General features: G+C 43.9%; 1 protein-coding gene across 1 annotated transcript in view; it reads right to left on the bottom strand.

The window, feature by feature from the left end:
* Positions 1-3,835: 3,835 nt before the first annotated feature.
* Positions 3,836-14,212, bottom strand: part of SGSM1 (small G protein signaling modulator 1) — an 82,260-nt gene continuing 71,883 nt past the window's right edge. The window contains 4 exon segments of the mRNA XM_053589265.1: positions 3,836-6,385; positions 9,591-9,758; positions 11,308-11,404; positions 14,088-14,197. Coding sequence (XP_053445240.1) covers positions 6,297-6,385; positions 9,591-9,758; positions 11,308-11,404; positions 14,088-14,197 — 464 coding nt within the window. The 3' untranslated portion in view covers positions 3,836-6,296.

The raw sequence follows: 14,212 nt of genomic DNA, 5'->3' as shown, positions 1-14,212 counted from the left end.
AGCCCAAACTAAGGGTATGGTCACCTGTTGGCATTTGGTATGTGCTGCTTCCTCTCCTGTAATGGCCCCTGTGTTCCTTAATTTTCCATTTGAACTGTTTCAGCAATGCCAAAAGGAGTGATTCTCTACCCCATAAAGCAAAATCATTTACAGAAAGACTCCATCTTTATTTGGTATTAGATGGGTTCAAACCCAGCCCTGACCAAACTGCAATAGAGACATTTCTCTATTATCTTCTTTTCATTAAAACAAGGGACACCTGTTGTTTGAAAGGAGCCCTGTACCTACAAAGTCTAGAAATCATCGTGCTCACAAATCTGAAAAAAAAAAAAAAATGCCAGGAAGATAGTGGAGGCTTCTAATACCACATCCTAATGTAATGGAAAGTGTCCAGAACCGTACGCTCCTGTTACTGGAATTCTGCTAGGCTGACAGTCAGAAATGGATTATCAAGTTGGCACTTTAAAGAACCTCAAATTGTGTTCCTCTGGGGCAGTGTTTTTCAACCTTTTTTTTTTTTTATCTTACAGCACACTTGAACCCTTAGTTAAACTTCCATGGCACACTTAAATTATGTTGATCCAAAAAAAGAGTAAAAAAAGAGAACATACTTATTGTGCTTTGAACTCCTTTCAAAAATAATTTAATGATCTTTAAAAATTTTTGAGGCACATCTAAGAAGCTTTCATAGCACACCAGCGGGCCGTGGCACACTAGTGGAAAATCACTGCTCTACAGTCTGTATCTGTCCTGGGAGCAAGCTGTTAATGTACCCAGTGGCTTGAAAGTAACGAAAAAAGGAGACCTGGGGGCCCTTTCCTGACTCAGCAGAATCAGATGCAAACTGCAGACTCAGCATGGATGCTCCTCTTGCCAAGAATTGATGGCCTAACCACACCTAACTCCAGTGTTTCTTCAAGACTAGCCTTACAGGGCTCAGCGCTCACCCCCTTCTGAGTTCTCTGTAGTTTCAAAGACTCATGTTCTCTTAAGTTTCACAGATTCACCAGAATGGGTGGCACCAGTGCCTCAGTGAGTAGGGAGCCGGCCCCATATACCAAGGGTGGCGGGTTCAAACCCAGCCCTGACCAAACTGCAACCAAAAAATAGCCGGGTGTTGTAGTGGGCACCTGTCATCCCAGCTAGGGAGGCTGAGGCAAGACAATTGCCTAAGCCCAAGAGTTGGAAGTCGCTGTGAGCTGTGATGCCAGGACACTTTACCGAGGGCCACAGAGTGAGACTCTGTCTCTTAAAAAAAAAAAAAAAAAGACAAAGACTCACCAGAAAACCTGAGATGGGAACTGTGGGGAAATGGGTTTCCAACTCTGTCCCCAGTGTTGCCGAGGGACCAGGGTTCCCCAGAAGAGGGGCTTAGAAGTAAATCCAGAACCAAGGGAGGCGTCGTTATCCCCATTTCATGGACGTGAAAACTAAGGCCACACAGCCATCGATAGCAGATCTGGAATCCCAAATCATGGCTCACCAAACATGTGGACAAGGATAAACAACATTTTAGTCAGTGCAGTGAGAAAGTCATTTTTATTTTAATTCTCCTTTAAGTCCTCCAAGAAGAAAGCCTCCTTGATTAATGGGTCTAATGTCTGTCAAACTCAAAAGAGTATCTGATAAGAAGAGAAGAAAATCTCCTTCTAGACACCTATAGTCCCAGCACTTTTCCAAGCTGACAGGGGAGGATCGCTTGAGGCCAAGAATTTGAGTCCAGCCTGGGCAAGATAGTGAGATTCCATCTCTATAAAAAAATAATAAAAACTAGCCAGGGGCAGTTGCACCTGTAGTCCCAGCAATGTGGGAGGCAGAGGCAGGAGGATGGCTTAAGCCCAGGAGTTTGAGGTTACAGTGAGTATCACTGCACTCCAGCCTGAGTGACAAAGTAAGACTCTTGTCTCTTAACAACCAAAAACATAAAAACCAACCCAAACTAAATTGCTTCCCACCACTGTTCCTGACTACACCCTCACCTCCCCTCCCCCTGGACTCCTGGGAGAGAAGGAGAGAAGGGAAGAAAGGCGATGAAAGAATATGGCTTACCATGGTTTCCACCCATTCTGCAATGGAAGGTGAGGGCCCCCCAAACTCTTTGTAGGAAAGTGCTTCTCAACTGCCCCATGACCCCCCTGTAAGCCAAAGGGAAAGCTCTAGTCTAGGCGAAAAGAAAGTAGATGGCTTAGAAGGGCCTTCCCCCTGCTGTCTTTTCCAAATGAAAATCAGCACAATTGGCTTGGTGCCTGTAGTACAGTGGTTACGGCGCCAGCCACATACAACAAGGCTGGTGGGTTCAAACCCGGCCCTGGGCCAGCTAATCAACAATGACAACTGCAACAAAAATTAGCTGGGCATTGTGGCGGGCGCCTGTAGTCCCAGCTACTTGGGAGGCTGAGGCAAGAGAATCGCTTAAGCCCAGGAGTTGGAGGTTGCTGTGAGCTGTGATGCCACGGCACTCTACCGAGGGTAACATAATGAGACTATCTCAAAAAAACAAAAAAGAAAAGAAAATCAGCACAATTCAGGTAGAAAATGTGGGCACAAGACTCTATTCAAGTGCTCTTTGCTACAAGGAGAAGCAGAAGCAGGGGGAGAAGGAAGAGCAGGAAGAGGGAGGCAGTGGCGGCCACGACGCAGACGGCACCCGGGCACAGGACCGAGACCGCTCGATCCCCACTAGGTCAGGACAGTATGCCTCGTGAGTCAAGATGTATCTTCTCACGTCTACTTCAGATGCACGTGCTTAGGAAAGTCTGGACAAAAAGCAAAAATGTTCTCCTGGGATTTTTCCCTATAAAATACATTGTCAATAACCAGAGGCCAACAGTGCATGTAACCAGCCATTTGTGCACACACAACAGGTGCTCTGACGTTCCCCGGGTCTGGCAGTACCAGGTGGCTGTAAGCCATAGTGGAATCCTCCAGAAGGAGGGCCACATGGACCGAGTTAAGGATGAAGTCAGAGAAATGAGACTGGGGACCTCAAAGCACAGTCGGAACACCAGGACCCGTCTTTCTTCTGAGAAACTTCCCTCAGGAAGAAGCAAACCTTCCAACTAAGAGAGCCCCCAAATGGGCTGGATAAAGGACAAAGGCAAATCCCACTGGGCTGCTTCTGTGAGTGGCTTCACACTCAGCTCTGCTGGGAATCTTCCAAGAAAGCAGTGATGGGGCACATCCAGGTACCTGATGTCATCTGTACATCTCTGCTACTTTGTAGGCATAATTTGGAAATCTAACTTTCTCTATATACAACCTGAAGTTTTGATGGGTGCTCATTAGATTAAATCAAGCTTTAATTTTGTAGTTGAAAACCAGACATTTCCATCAGGCAGGCCATATTTAGAAACTTCTGGAGGTGAAGATCCATACACAGGTCCCTATTGCCTGATGATTGTGGTTCTGAATGGCAGCCATGAGTCAGAACCAGAGATGCCTAGCAGACGGGTGTGTGGTCTGTGGGGTGAAAGAGGTGAAAGGTCAGCTAGCTCAGCAGTCAGGATGCAGAGAGGCTACTTACGGGTATGCTCCCATGTCACATGACTGACTGACTGGGGACCCCCGTGGTGCACTAGACCTTGGGGGATGTGGAAGACAGTTTACAAAAGTGGCCTCAATTATTTCCCTGCTTGTATCCATGCTCCTTTTCAATGTAATGTTTCAAAGCCCCCTATTAGGAAGTGGAATCTTTTTTTCCACCTCTAATTGTAGGCTCAGTTATGTGACTTGCTCTGACCAACAGAATGTGGCAGTCATGACTTTATGCCAGTGAGGCTGGGCTGGTAAGAGGCAGTGCCTGCTTCTGCTTCCTTTCATGCCATTTGTCATCAAAGCCATGCAAACAGGCCAAAGCTACCCTGCAGGAGGATGACAGTCACATGATCTCGTTTCTTCCACTGGCCCAGCCAACAGCCATCAGAAATGGAGATGCCTATCTGTCCATCAGCTGACCACAGATGCATGAAGGAGTCTGTCTGAGACCAGAAGAACCTCCTAACTGAACCTAGCCCAGACTTTTGACCCATAGAATCATGAGGTAAATAAATGGCTATTTTAAACCACTGTGTTTTGGGTGGTTTGTTATGCAGCATCACTGTGGTAACAACTGACTGATACAAGGGATGTGGAGTGATTCACCTTTCTGGGGAAAGGCCAGACAACCGTCATGAGAAGCTGACCCCCATCTGGGGTCACTAAGGTGGAAGAGAAGGAACACAGTCTTCAGAAGCAAACATTTCTTTCTTCCCAATTAAAAAAAAAATTAAGAAAAACCCCTAATAATGAAACAACAACCACAACAAAAAAAGCAGATTGACATTATTTCTCTGTTTATATATATTTCTCTCTATATAGACACAACTTTTCAGCAAACATTTACAAGATATATGGGGCACATTGGGAAAAAAGAGGGCACTCCATACACAGAACAATTCCCACGCATCCAATTCCAGGACACAGACACACCATGTACAAAAATCTGAATAAGCACGATAAACAAAATATATATGAATTATTCCAAATCACAATCACAGATGCTCTCCAGACACCACAGAAGGCAGAGAAGACATCTTGTGCTGTACTTTAAGACTAGTCTGTTAAAAAAATAAAGAATCAGAAGGTCTGAGACTTGGGTCTTGCTAAAATAACATCCTCTGTAGAGAACTGCTGAGTGGCAAAATAGGACTTTCATCCCGAGGGGCCTTTTGCACCTTTCTTCCTATCTGGGGAAGCTGGGGGGCCGGGGGGGCAGATGTAACTGTAACAGTAGCAAGAACATTGACTATGTCCCTTTCGCTTTGCTGAGGTGGAACGAGAGGTGGGACTGGTGAGATTACTGTAGCTTCAAGTCTCCCGGGGAGGGAGTTCTCTTCGAGCAAGGCCCCACATGGCCTCTGCCCACCTGCACCTCTCAGGGCAGAGGCTGGGGGTTCAGACGAAGCTGCAGTTGCTGCAGCAGAGAGATAGCTTGACAAGCACACAGGGCAGGGATGCCTTCCATCCTGGTTTGCTCTGGGTGGAGGACTGCCCCTCTGCAAACACCTCAGGAGACTGCATTTCCTATCTCGTCCCCGCTCCAAAGTCCTACCTGACATTCTTTCAGCACCCTAGAGGGTCTATTGGGAAAGACCCTTTCCCCCGGTGTCCACCATTTCCTCCTATTCTGGGTCCATTCTCAGAACAGAGCAATTGTCAAGACTGCTCTACTAAAGGGAGAGGAAGGCAGAAAGAGTAAACTAGTTCATGTGCAGTCTGTGGATTGGTGACTCTGTGTGAAGATGTGGAGGTGGCCGTTCCCAGATTTAGCTGTTCCCTGGCCCCGGTTCATCAGCAGGTGTTTCCTAAGGAAAACACATACCACACTCTACGCTGGCTGACCTCTGCCTTCCTTTTCCTTCTAGGTCCTGAGTAAGCTTAGAGAAAAGCCAGCCTCCTTGATCAAGAGGCTTTCACCAAACACATGCCTTTCCGAGACTCAGTATGTGGAAGAAGAGGCAAGGTCCTCCCTTGGACAAAGGTAGCAGGATGTGGATTCTGCCCTGACCTCTTTGGGCAGGACCCAAAGACAGTGGGGAGGGAGGTACATTTGTAGCCTTCCTCTAAGCCAGTGGTTCTCAAATAGGGGCAACTGTGCCCTGCAGGGGACATCTGGCAATGTCTGGAGACATTTTTTTTTTTTTTTTGTCACAACCAGGGTAGGGATAGGGAATGGTGCAACTGGCATCTTATAGGTAGAGGTCAGAGGTGTTGCTCAACATCCTACAATACACAGGACAATCCCTCTCAAAATAATCACCTGCCCCAAATGTCAGTAATACTGATGGGGAGAGACCCTGCTCAGAGCCAGTCTGTGGCCATGTTCTGGAACATCTCCCAAGGGCCCTTTCAGAGTGCAGAGAGTCCCATAGACTTCTTCTACACCAATTTCAAAGCAAAAATTCCCTCCCAAAGTCTCATCTGACAAGACAGCTCGGAAAGATGGAGAAAGAAGAAAAGGACATCCTTTTGGAGACCAGGAACGGCACCAACAACCCCCAGCTCCCACAAGGGAGAAATGCCAGACGTTTCCAGGCAATCTTTGGTCAAACCCCGGAAAGTTTAAGGCTGAACTGAAGGGATACCCCGCGACCCCATCCGCCCAGCAGCCAAAGTCAGGTTAGTTTCTCTTGCACAGAACTCAGTGCACTTGAACAGACGCCAGGCCCTGGCTTCAGGGATAGCCTCTGGCAGGGAAGAAAAGAGGGCAGGGGACGGGCAGGGGGTGGCTCGCTGGCACTGCCCGGGCGAGGTGCCCCTCACTTGTTCTCAATCAGGGTCTGCACTTTGTACACCAGGTCCTGGGCCAGCTTCAGGACTTGCTTGGTGTTGTGTCGCTCGGCCATTTCTGAAAGAGGAGAAGGCGAAATATCATGAGCCTCCTTCTGTGTGCAGCCTGGGGATACATTTCTAGCCCCTGGGGAGGGTATCTGGAAGCAGAGACTTTGGAGGAGGCCTGTACCTCCAGATCCCACTTTCCTCATCTGTAAAATGGGGATTGTCAGAAGAGCAGCTACATCTCAAGGTCACTGTGGGGATCAAATGAGGTTGGTTCACAAAACGTGCTTAAAAAAACATGACATCATTCCTCCCCTCTACTACAAACGGAACTTGTGAAAGCAATGCCAGGCACACAGCAGATGCATAAAGATACAAAAAAAGAGGAGGTAATAATGAGAGTAAAGGAGAAAGGAGGAGAGAGAAGGATGAAAAAGCAAAATAACAATAATAATAATAATAATTTTATCAAGAGTCACACAAAATGCAGACCTGTAAACCAGAGAAATTCTAAATTTAAACATTAATCTTAAAGAAACTATTTTGTAGAGGGGGGAAAAAGCCCAAAACAGAACAACTAAGATTGTGGGTGCTGAGATAGTTTAGAGTGCTACAGTGAACTCACAGGGGCACTGTGGAATATGTAAGTTTTGAGGGGAACACAGAAACACTCGCCTTTATTGAGCACCACATCAACTGCTAGCTGGAGTGAGTTCACAAAGGGCATGACATTCCTATCAATTCCTTTGCATTTTTGCAAGCTAGATTTTCAGTGGTCACTATGATAAAAAGCAAGCACTACGTGAAAATCAACATGGAGCAGAAAACGAAGGTGGTAGTGTTCAATCGGCTACCGAGGCTTGAGAAGTTATACAAACCTAAAACGTGCGCACACCCCATTAGTAAGTAATCGTACTTATATAAGAATAAAAGTGGTATTTTCCTTCAATGTATTTCTGTTTTCAAATGCCATTAAGTTGTTAGGACATATAAATACTTATTAAGAGGTTTGGACCTAACTGTTTACTAAATGCAACCTTTGACCTGAGGTGCTGTAAACATTTTATAGACACACTAGGGATGCCAGGAATTGAGCAAGTTTGGGAACCTCTACACTAGTGATTTTCAACCGGTGTGCCGCAGAACACTAGCATGCCATGAGAGGATCTTAGGTGTGCCGCAAACATTTTTAAAGATCATTAATTAAATTCTTTTTTTTTTTTTTGGCTGGGGCTGTTTCAACCCACCACCTTCCGTATTTGGGGCCGGCGCCCTACTCCTTTGAGCCACAGGTGCTGCCCTAATTAAATTACTTTTGAAAGAAGTTCAAAGCATAGTAAGCATGTCCTTTTCTAATTCTTTGTTTGGATCAACATAATTTAAGTATGCTGTGGAAGTTTAAGTATAGGTTCAAGTGTGCTGTGAGATAAAAAAGGGTTGAAAAACACTGCTCTACACTAATATATGAATGGCCTTGGGTGCTCAATTACACCTTCAAACTGAAAACAACCCAGATGCTAATGATAAGAGATGGTTCAGTAAGCTATGGGACAGTTACGAGAAGTATATTCTATAGTCTTAAAAAGTTATCGTATGGACTCTGTCTCAAAAGAAAATTATTATATGGAAGACAATTTTTGAAATAGTAAAAAAATTGTAATAATAGTAAAAAAATAAGCTACATACATTTGGATTCTGTGATGGTAAAAACATAAAAATATACATGACTGTGGTTTCTGGGAATGGATCCTAGAGTAGAAAAAGGTCCTTAGTAAAAAATCAGGTGAAGTCGAAATAAAACCTGTAGTTTAGTGAATAGTAATGTGCCAATAGTAATTTCTTAATATTGACAAATATTCCAGGATTGTGTAAAATGCTAACAGTCGGCAAGGCTAGGCAAAGGGTATCATTAACTCTCTGTACTATTTTAAATCTAAAACAGTTCTAAATCTAAAATTTTAGTAGATTAGGAAAATCCAAAATTATTTCAGAACAAAAAGTTTACTTAAAGTAAGAACCCTCATAACGCATCAAAAGTGCCATCAAAAGCGTGGTGGCTCACGCCTACAATCTTAGCATTGTGGGAGGCTTAGGCAGGTGGATTGCTTGAACTCAGAGGAGTTTCAGATCAGCCGTAGCAAGAGTGAGATCCTCCTAAAATAGAAAAACTAGCCAGGCATTGTGGCTACTGGGAGGCTAAGGTAAGAGGATTGCTCAAGCCCAGGAGTATGAGGTTGCTGTGAGCTATGATGCCACAGCACTCTATCCAGGGCAACACAGAGACTCTGTGTCAAAAAAAAAAAGTGACATCACAGGTGGCCTTTTTCTTCTTTTGGTTTTTCTATAACCTTTTTCATTTTTTAAAAATGTATTTAATGGAAGGTTTTTTTTTTTTTTTTTTTTTTTTTTGTAGAGACAGAGTCTCACTGTACCGCCCTCGGGTAGATTGCCGTGGCGTTGCACGGCTCACAGCAACCTCTAACTCTTGGGCTTATGCGATTCTCTTGCCTCAGCCTCCCAAGCAGCTGGGACTACAGGCGCCCGCCACAACACCTGGCTATTTTTTGGTTGCAGTTTGGCCGGGGCTGGGCTTGAACCCGCCACCCTCAGCATGTGGGGCCGGCGCCCTCCCCACTGAGCCACAGGCACCACCCTTAAAAATATATTTAAAATAGAGACAACAGTAGCAATAGCTTTCACTTATGGGGCCCCTCCTGTGAGCCACGTGGTGCAACTTACCCATGTTGTCTCATTTAATCCTTTGGGCATCCCTGGGAGGGAAGCGGTGTTAGCAACATTTTATCTCTGAAGGGGCCCAGAGATGTAAAGTCATTTGGACAGGGTCACACAGCTCCTGAATGGCAGAGCTGGGATCAGAATCCACATTTGTCTGGTTTCAAAGGCTGTCCCTTTCTCATGCTTTTCCTATACGTATCAACCCTCTGAAGCAGACGCTGCTACCCCATTTCACAGATGAGGAAGTGTGTGTTTAGAGAGAATGAAAATGTATTGTCCATTGGCACAGATGGTTAGTGGCAGGGCCAGGCTTTGTCCCTGAGCTTATTGATCCCTCTACCAGATGCCTGAGAAAAACATTTTCAGCATTACAAAATATCAACTTATCCTCTTGAGAATAGTCAAATAGTCAATAAGAAGTGAGAAGAACCCTTATCATCCCCTTCACCATGAATCAATTTCAGCAACTGTCCAACCCTCATGAATGGGGCCATACAGAAGCCTGCACCCACCACAAGACAACCTAGTCATGCAGGTACCATTGAAGAATTTGATGATATCTGTGAAATCCATGTTGTTTTCCAAAATGATGTCTCAGTAGACTTCCACCAGAGCCAGTGCGATGAAAAGGACATAGTGGGTGGATGAGACATGTTTGGCTGCCCAGACAGTCTCCCAGACAGAGAAGAAATCATCATAAACGAGTTCTATGGAAACACAACACACATGCATGGGGAGAGAGTCAGCAACAGGGCCCATGGTGCTGCCCTCCCTTGTGAAAATCATTCTGGGAAAATCCCAGGCCAGCTCTGATTTGTGCTTCTGTGCTGGTGCAATGGATAGAGCCCAGGCCAGGTCCAAGAGACCTGGACTCTGTCATTTGACAGAAGCCTCAGATTTACCCATCTGTAGAGTGGGTTATGTAAAGCAGGTGGGTTCTAAGTTCCTTCCAGCTCTGATACTCTGTGAGCAGAGGAACTTGGCACGTCCAGGTTTGATTTACACAGACCTGTCCCTGCCCTGCCCTTTGACCAGAGTTCACCCCTAACCCACATCTCCATCTCCATTAGCACCTATGGAAGTGTCTCTAAAGCTTGTCTCCCAAGCACATAGGCAGAGCTGGTGCTGCCTCTGATTCTAGTAAAGAGACAGAACACAGCAGGGGTTAAAAGCAAGGCTTCCCATGTCCAGTAAACTCCTGTGAATCCTTCCTCCAGTACTCGCTAGCCAGGGGACCTCGGGCTAGTTACTTCTCTATTTCCCTCTTTCTTTCCTCACCTGGAAGGTGAGTGAAGCTGATAGTAGAAGAGAACCAAAGAGGTAATACATATAAATGGCTAAGCACAGTGTCCATCAACTAATAAACCCCTTCATATATATTAGATGTTATTATTATTACCTTCCCCTACGTTTGCACAATGGCAACAGCGTGCTATGTTATATGCATCACTTCCAAGTCATGTTTGAAATGTGTACAGAATAACCCCTGCCCGGTGGGCTTTACAAGTCCCGGTCCCTGATAAGCATCATTACAGAAAGGAAGGGAAGAGGCTTTGGGAGTAGACAAAGGTGTATTCAGATCCTGGCTCTCCCAGTCCTAGCTCTGAATGTCATTCTTCTCAACAGCACTTTCCTCATTGGTCAAATTTGGATTTTTTTTTTTAATTTCAGATTAATATGAAGGTATAAACGATTAGGTTACAGTGTTTGCGTTGTTAGGTAAGGTCCCTGTTATAGTTGTGTCCTGCCCCCAGGAGTTGTGTCATACGCCTTACATTGTGCCCACTGGGTGGGAGCTCACTGGTCTCCCTCCCCCTCCCTTCTTCCCCTTCCCTTCCTTTCTCCCCCAGCTTGAATTGAGGTTTTCTCATGTGTGGGCATGTATTAGTTCATCCACTGTCTTCATATCAGTATTTGATTACACTGGATTCTTGCTCCTCCATTCTTGTTATACTTTACTAAGAAGAATGTATTTCCATTCCATCCAGGTTAATACAAAAGCTGTAAAGTCCCCATCTTCTTTTATGGCTAAATAGTATTCCATGGTATACATATACCACAGTTTGTTAACCCATTCACGGTCAAATTGGGATCTTAACAGCACCTACGGCAGAGTGAATAGATTGTCAGAGCTCCACACACGTGTGCCACTTTCCTCTGCTGCCTTTGCCCCAGCACCCTTCAGGCACACCTCTACTATGTCTTTTCCCGTTCAGTTCTGCTATAAATAGTCTAGAAATAAAATCTCCAGTGTACCTCGCTTAAAATCCAGCAGGAACCAGCGATAGCAGAAGTAAAAGTGAGTGTAGTCCCCATTCTGATGCATCAGCTCAAATAGCTCTGAGTCCAGGATCTGTTGGAAGAAGGAAAGGTCAGCATCAGCCTCCTGAGAAAAAAAGTTGGAGCAGAGGGGACGGTTGAATAATAGTGGCACATCTGCACAACATATACCAGTGGTGTTAAAAACATGGGCAAAAGATCTGAGCAGACATTTCTCCAAAAAAGATTTATAAATGGCTAACAAGCACACCAAAGATGCTTAACATCATCAGTCATTAAGGAAATACAAATCAAAACCACAACAACATACCCACTTCATACTCATAAGCATGGTTAAAATCAAAATGATAGACAGTAACAGGTGTTGGCAAGGATTCAGAGAAACTGGAACCTCATGCCCTGCTCCTGGGAATGCAAAATGGTGCACCTGCTGTGGAAAGCAGTCTGGCAGCTCCTCAGAAAGTTGAACATGAAATTTCCATGTCACTCAACTCCTAGGTATAACCCCAAGAGAAATAAAAACATAGATTCACATAAAATTTGTACATGAATAAATGTGGGTAGCAGCATCATTTGTAACAGCCAAAAACGGAAGCAATTTGAATGTCCATCGACAGATGAATGGATACACAAGAAGTGGTATATTCGTATGATTTAATTCAATATGACCTGGTAATAAAAAGGAAAAAAATTCTAATATATGGAACAATGTGGATGAACCTTGAAAACATTACACTAAGTGAAAGAAGCCAGTCACAAAAGGCCATATATTGTATGGTTCCATTTACATGAAATGTTTAGAAAAGCTAAATCTGTATAAAGACAGAAAGTAGACAGTGGCTTCCAGGGTTTGAGGAGACAGAGGAAGCGGGGAGTGACTGCTCATGGGTAAAGAGCTTCCTTGGTGGGTAATGAAGATGTTCTGAAATTGGTGATGTGTGCATAACTCTATGAATATACTAAATACCACCAAATTGTACACTTTACAAGGATGAATCGTATGATATCTGACTTATATTGCAAAAGAATTATTATTTTAAAAAAGGTGGTGGAAGAATGTCTCCAGCTAACAGATATGCTGTTAAGTGAAAAGATAAAAACAGCAGGTTCAAAATAGTATGCACAAAAATAAGGGGGAAATATGTGGAGTTAAGATTCTAATTATGGAAAAAATAGCTGTATAAAATGGCAAAATATATAATAGAACAGGTAATTCATCAGAATAGTAGTCCAAATAAACAAAAAAAAAGAAAAAAGAAAAGATATTCAGTTCTACTGTTAATCAAGAAAAACGAAAATAAAATCCCAACAGGATGTTCTAATCACACCCAAGATACTGGTGAAAATTAAGATGTGTGACAATATCAAGTGATGATGGATTGTGTCAAAAAACCCTTCCAACACTGCTCTTGAGCACAGAAACTGGTGCAGTCACTTTGGAGGCTAGCAAGCTGTGTCTGCTGAAGATGCGCACGCTCTCTCTGACCAGCAGTTCCACTCCAGGGACCTGCCCTCTTGCAACACTCTTGCATGTATTCACAGAGAAATGCACACAAGTATTTCAGTATAGCACTGACCAAAAACAAAACCCCAAAATTCCCCAAAGCAAAAACAAAACAAAACAAAATGAAAACAACCTAAATGATCACCAACAGGATAGTGGATTCAAATAAAATGTGATATAAAGTGTTACACTCTTGAAGTGCATGACTGTACTTCCAGGAATTAATTGCACTGTTGGGAGTGAGCATCGCAAACCTGTTACTGAGTATAAAAACAAGCTGCAGAAGAATTTATACCATTTACAACTATTCATGTAAGTAGAGGAACTTGAGAAACAATATGTAGTATTAGATGTTATTTAGGATTATATGTGTATGCTTTAAAGAATTTTAAATAATGCATTTTAGTGATAAATGTCACATTCTAGAAAGTGCTTACCCATAGGATGACAAAAGTAGGGGAATGCCTACATGAAGGCTGAGAAATAAATCTGTAGTTAACGTTCTATTTCTTGGGCAGGTGCAGGTGGAAACGTGGGTATTCATTATATTACTCTTTCTACTTTTCTCAGGTCAAAAGGATTTAGTAACTTTTTTTTTAACTCTACCAAGGAATCTTTCAGAGCTAATGTGATTAAGGATGTAGCTCCACTGCTTGTTCGTAGATCATTACGGGTCCCTATTATTTACTTGGGTTAATACATTTCCATTCCTTCCGCTCACAGGGGTGAATGTCTCAATTCATCTGGGAGCAGATACACTATAGATGCTAAAGAGCTAGCATTTATTATAGCACTTCTCAAACTTGAGCTTGCATCAAAATCACCTATGGAGCCTCAAATGGCATGGATTCCTTGGCCCAACTCTCAGAAATTCTAATTCAGTGGGAGACCTTGCCTAGTAATTTGCATTTCTAAAAGTTCTGAGGTGAGGCTGATAATGCTGCTCATGGACTAGACTCTGAGAGGCATTGCCAGACATTGGGCTAAGATCTATAAATGCATTAGTTTGTTTCATTTCCCTTGTAAGTGTAAAAATTTACTGGGAATCACATAAATAAGAAAATAAGCCACTTTTACAGATGAGAACGCTGAGGCTCAGGGAGATAAAAGCCTATGAGGCTGGACAGCTAGTGAGTAGCCGAAATAGGACTCAAACCTATTGAGTTGGCTCCAAATTGCTCACTCTTAAGCCACTAAGATACACTTACTGTTTCTCCAAAAAGTCCAAACAGGGCTAGAGACTGGCTCATACCTGGATCAGTGACCTCATGTTTTCAAAGTGCGTGTCCATGGCGCCTCCATGGGGGAAGTTCTGGTTCATCCTCTTCATGAGCTCTGTGAAGCAGCTGAAGGCGAGGGCTTCTGAGGAAGCAGCAC

The sequence above is a fragment of the Nycticebus coucang genome, chromosome 4, assembly GCF_027406575.1.
Source record: "Nycticebus coucang isolate mNycCou1 chromosome 4, mNycCou1.pri, whole genome shotgun sequence".
Classification (NCBI taxonomy): Eukaryota; Metazoa; Chordata; class Mammalia; order Primates; family Lorisidae; genus Nycticebus; species Nycticebus coucang.
This window is presented reverse-complemented; position numbering and strand designations above follow the sequence as displayed.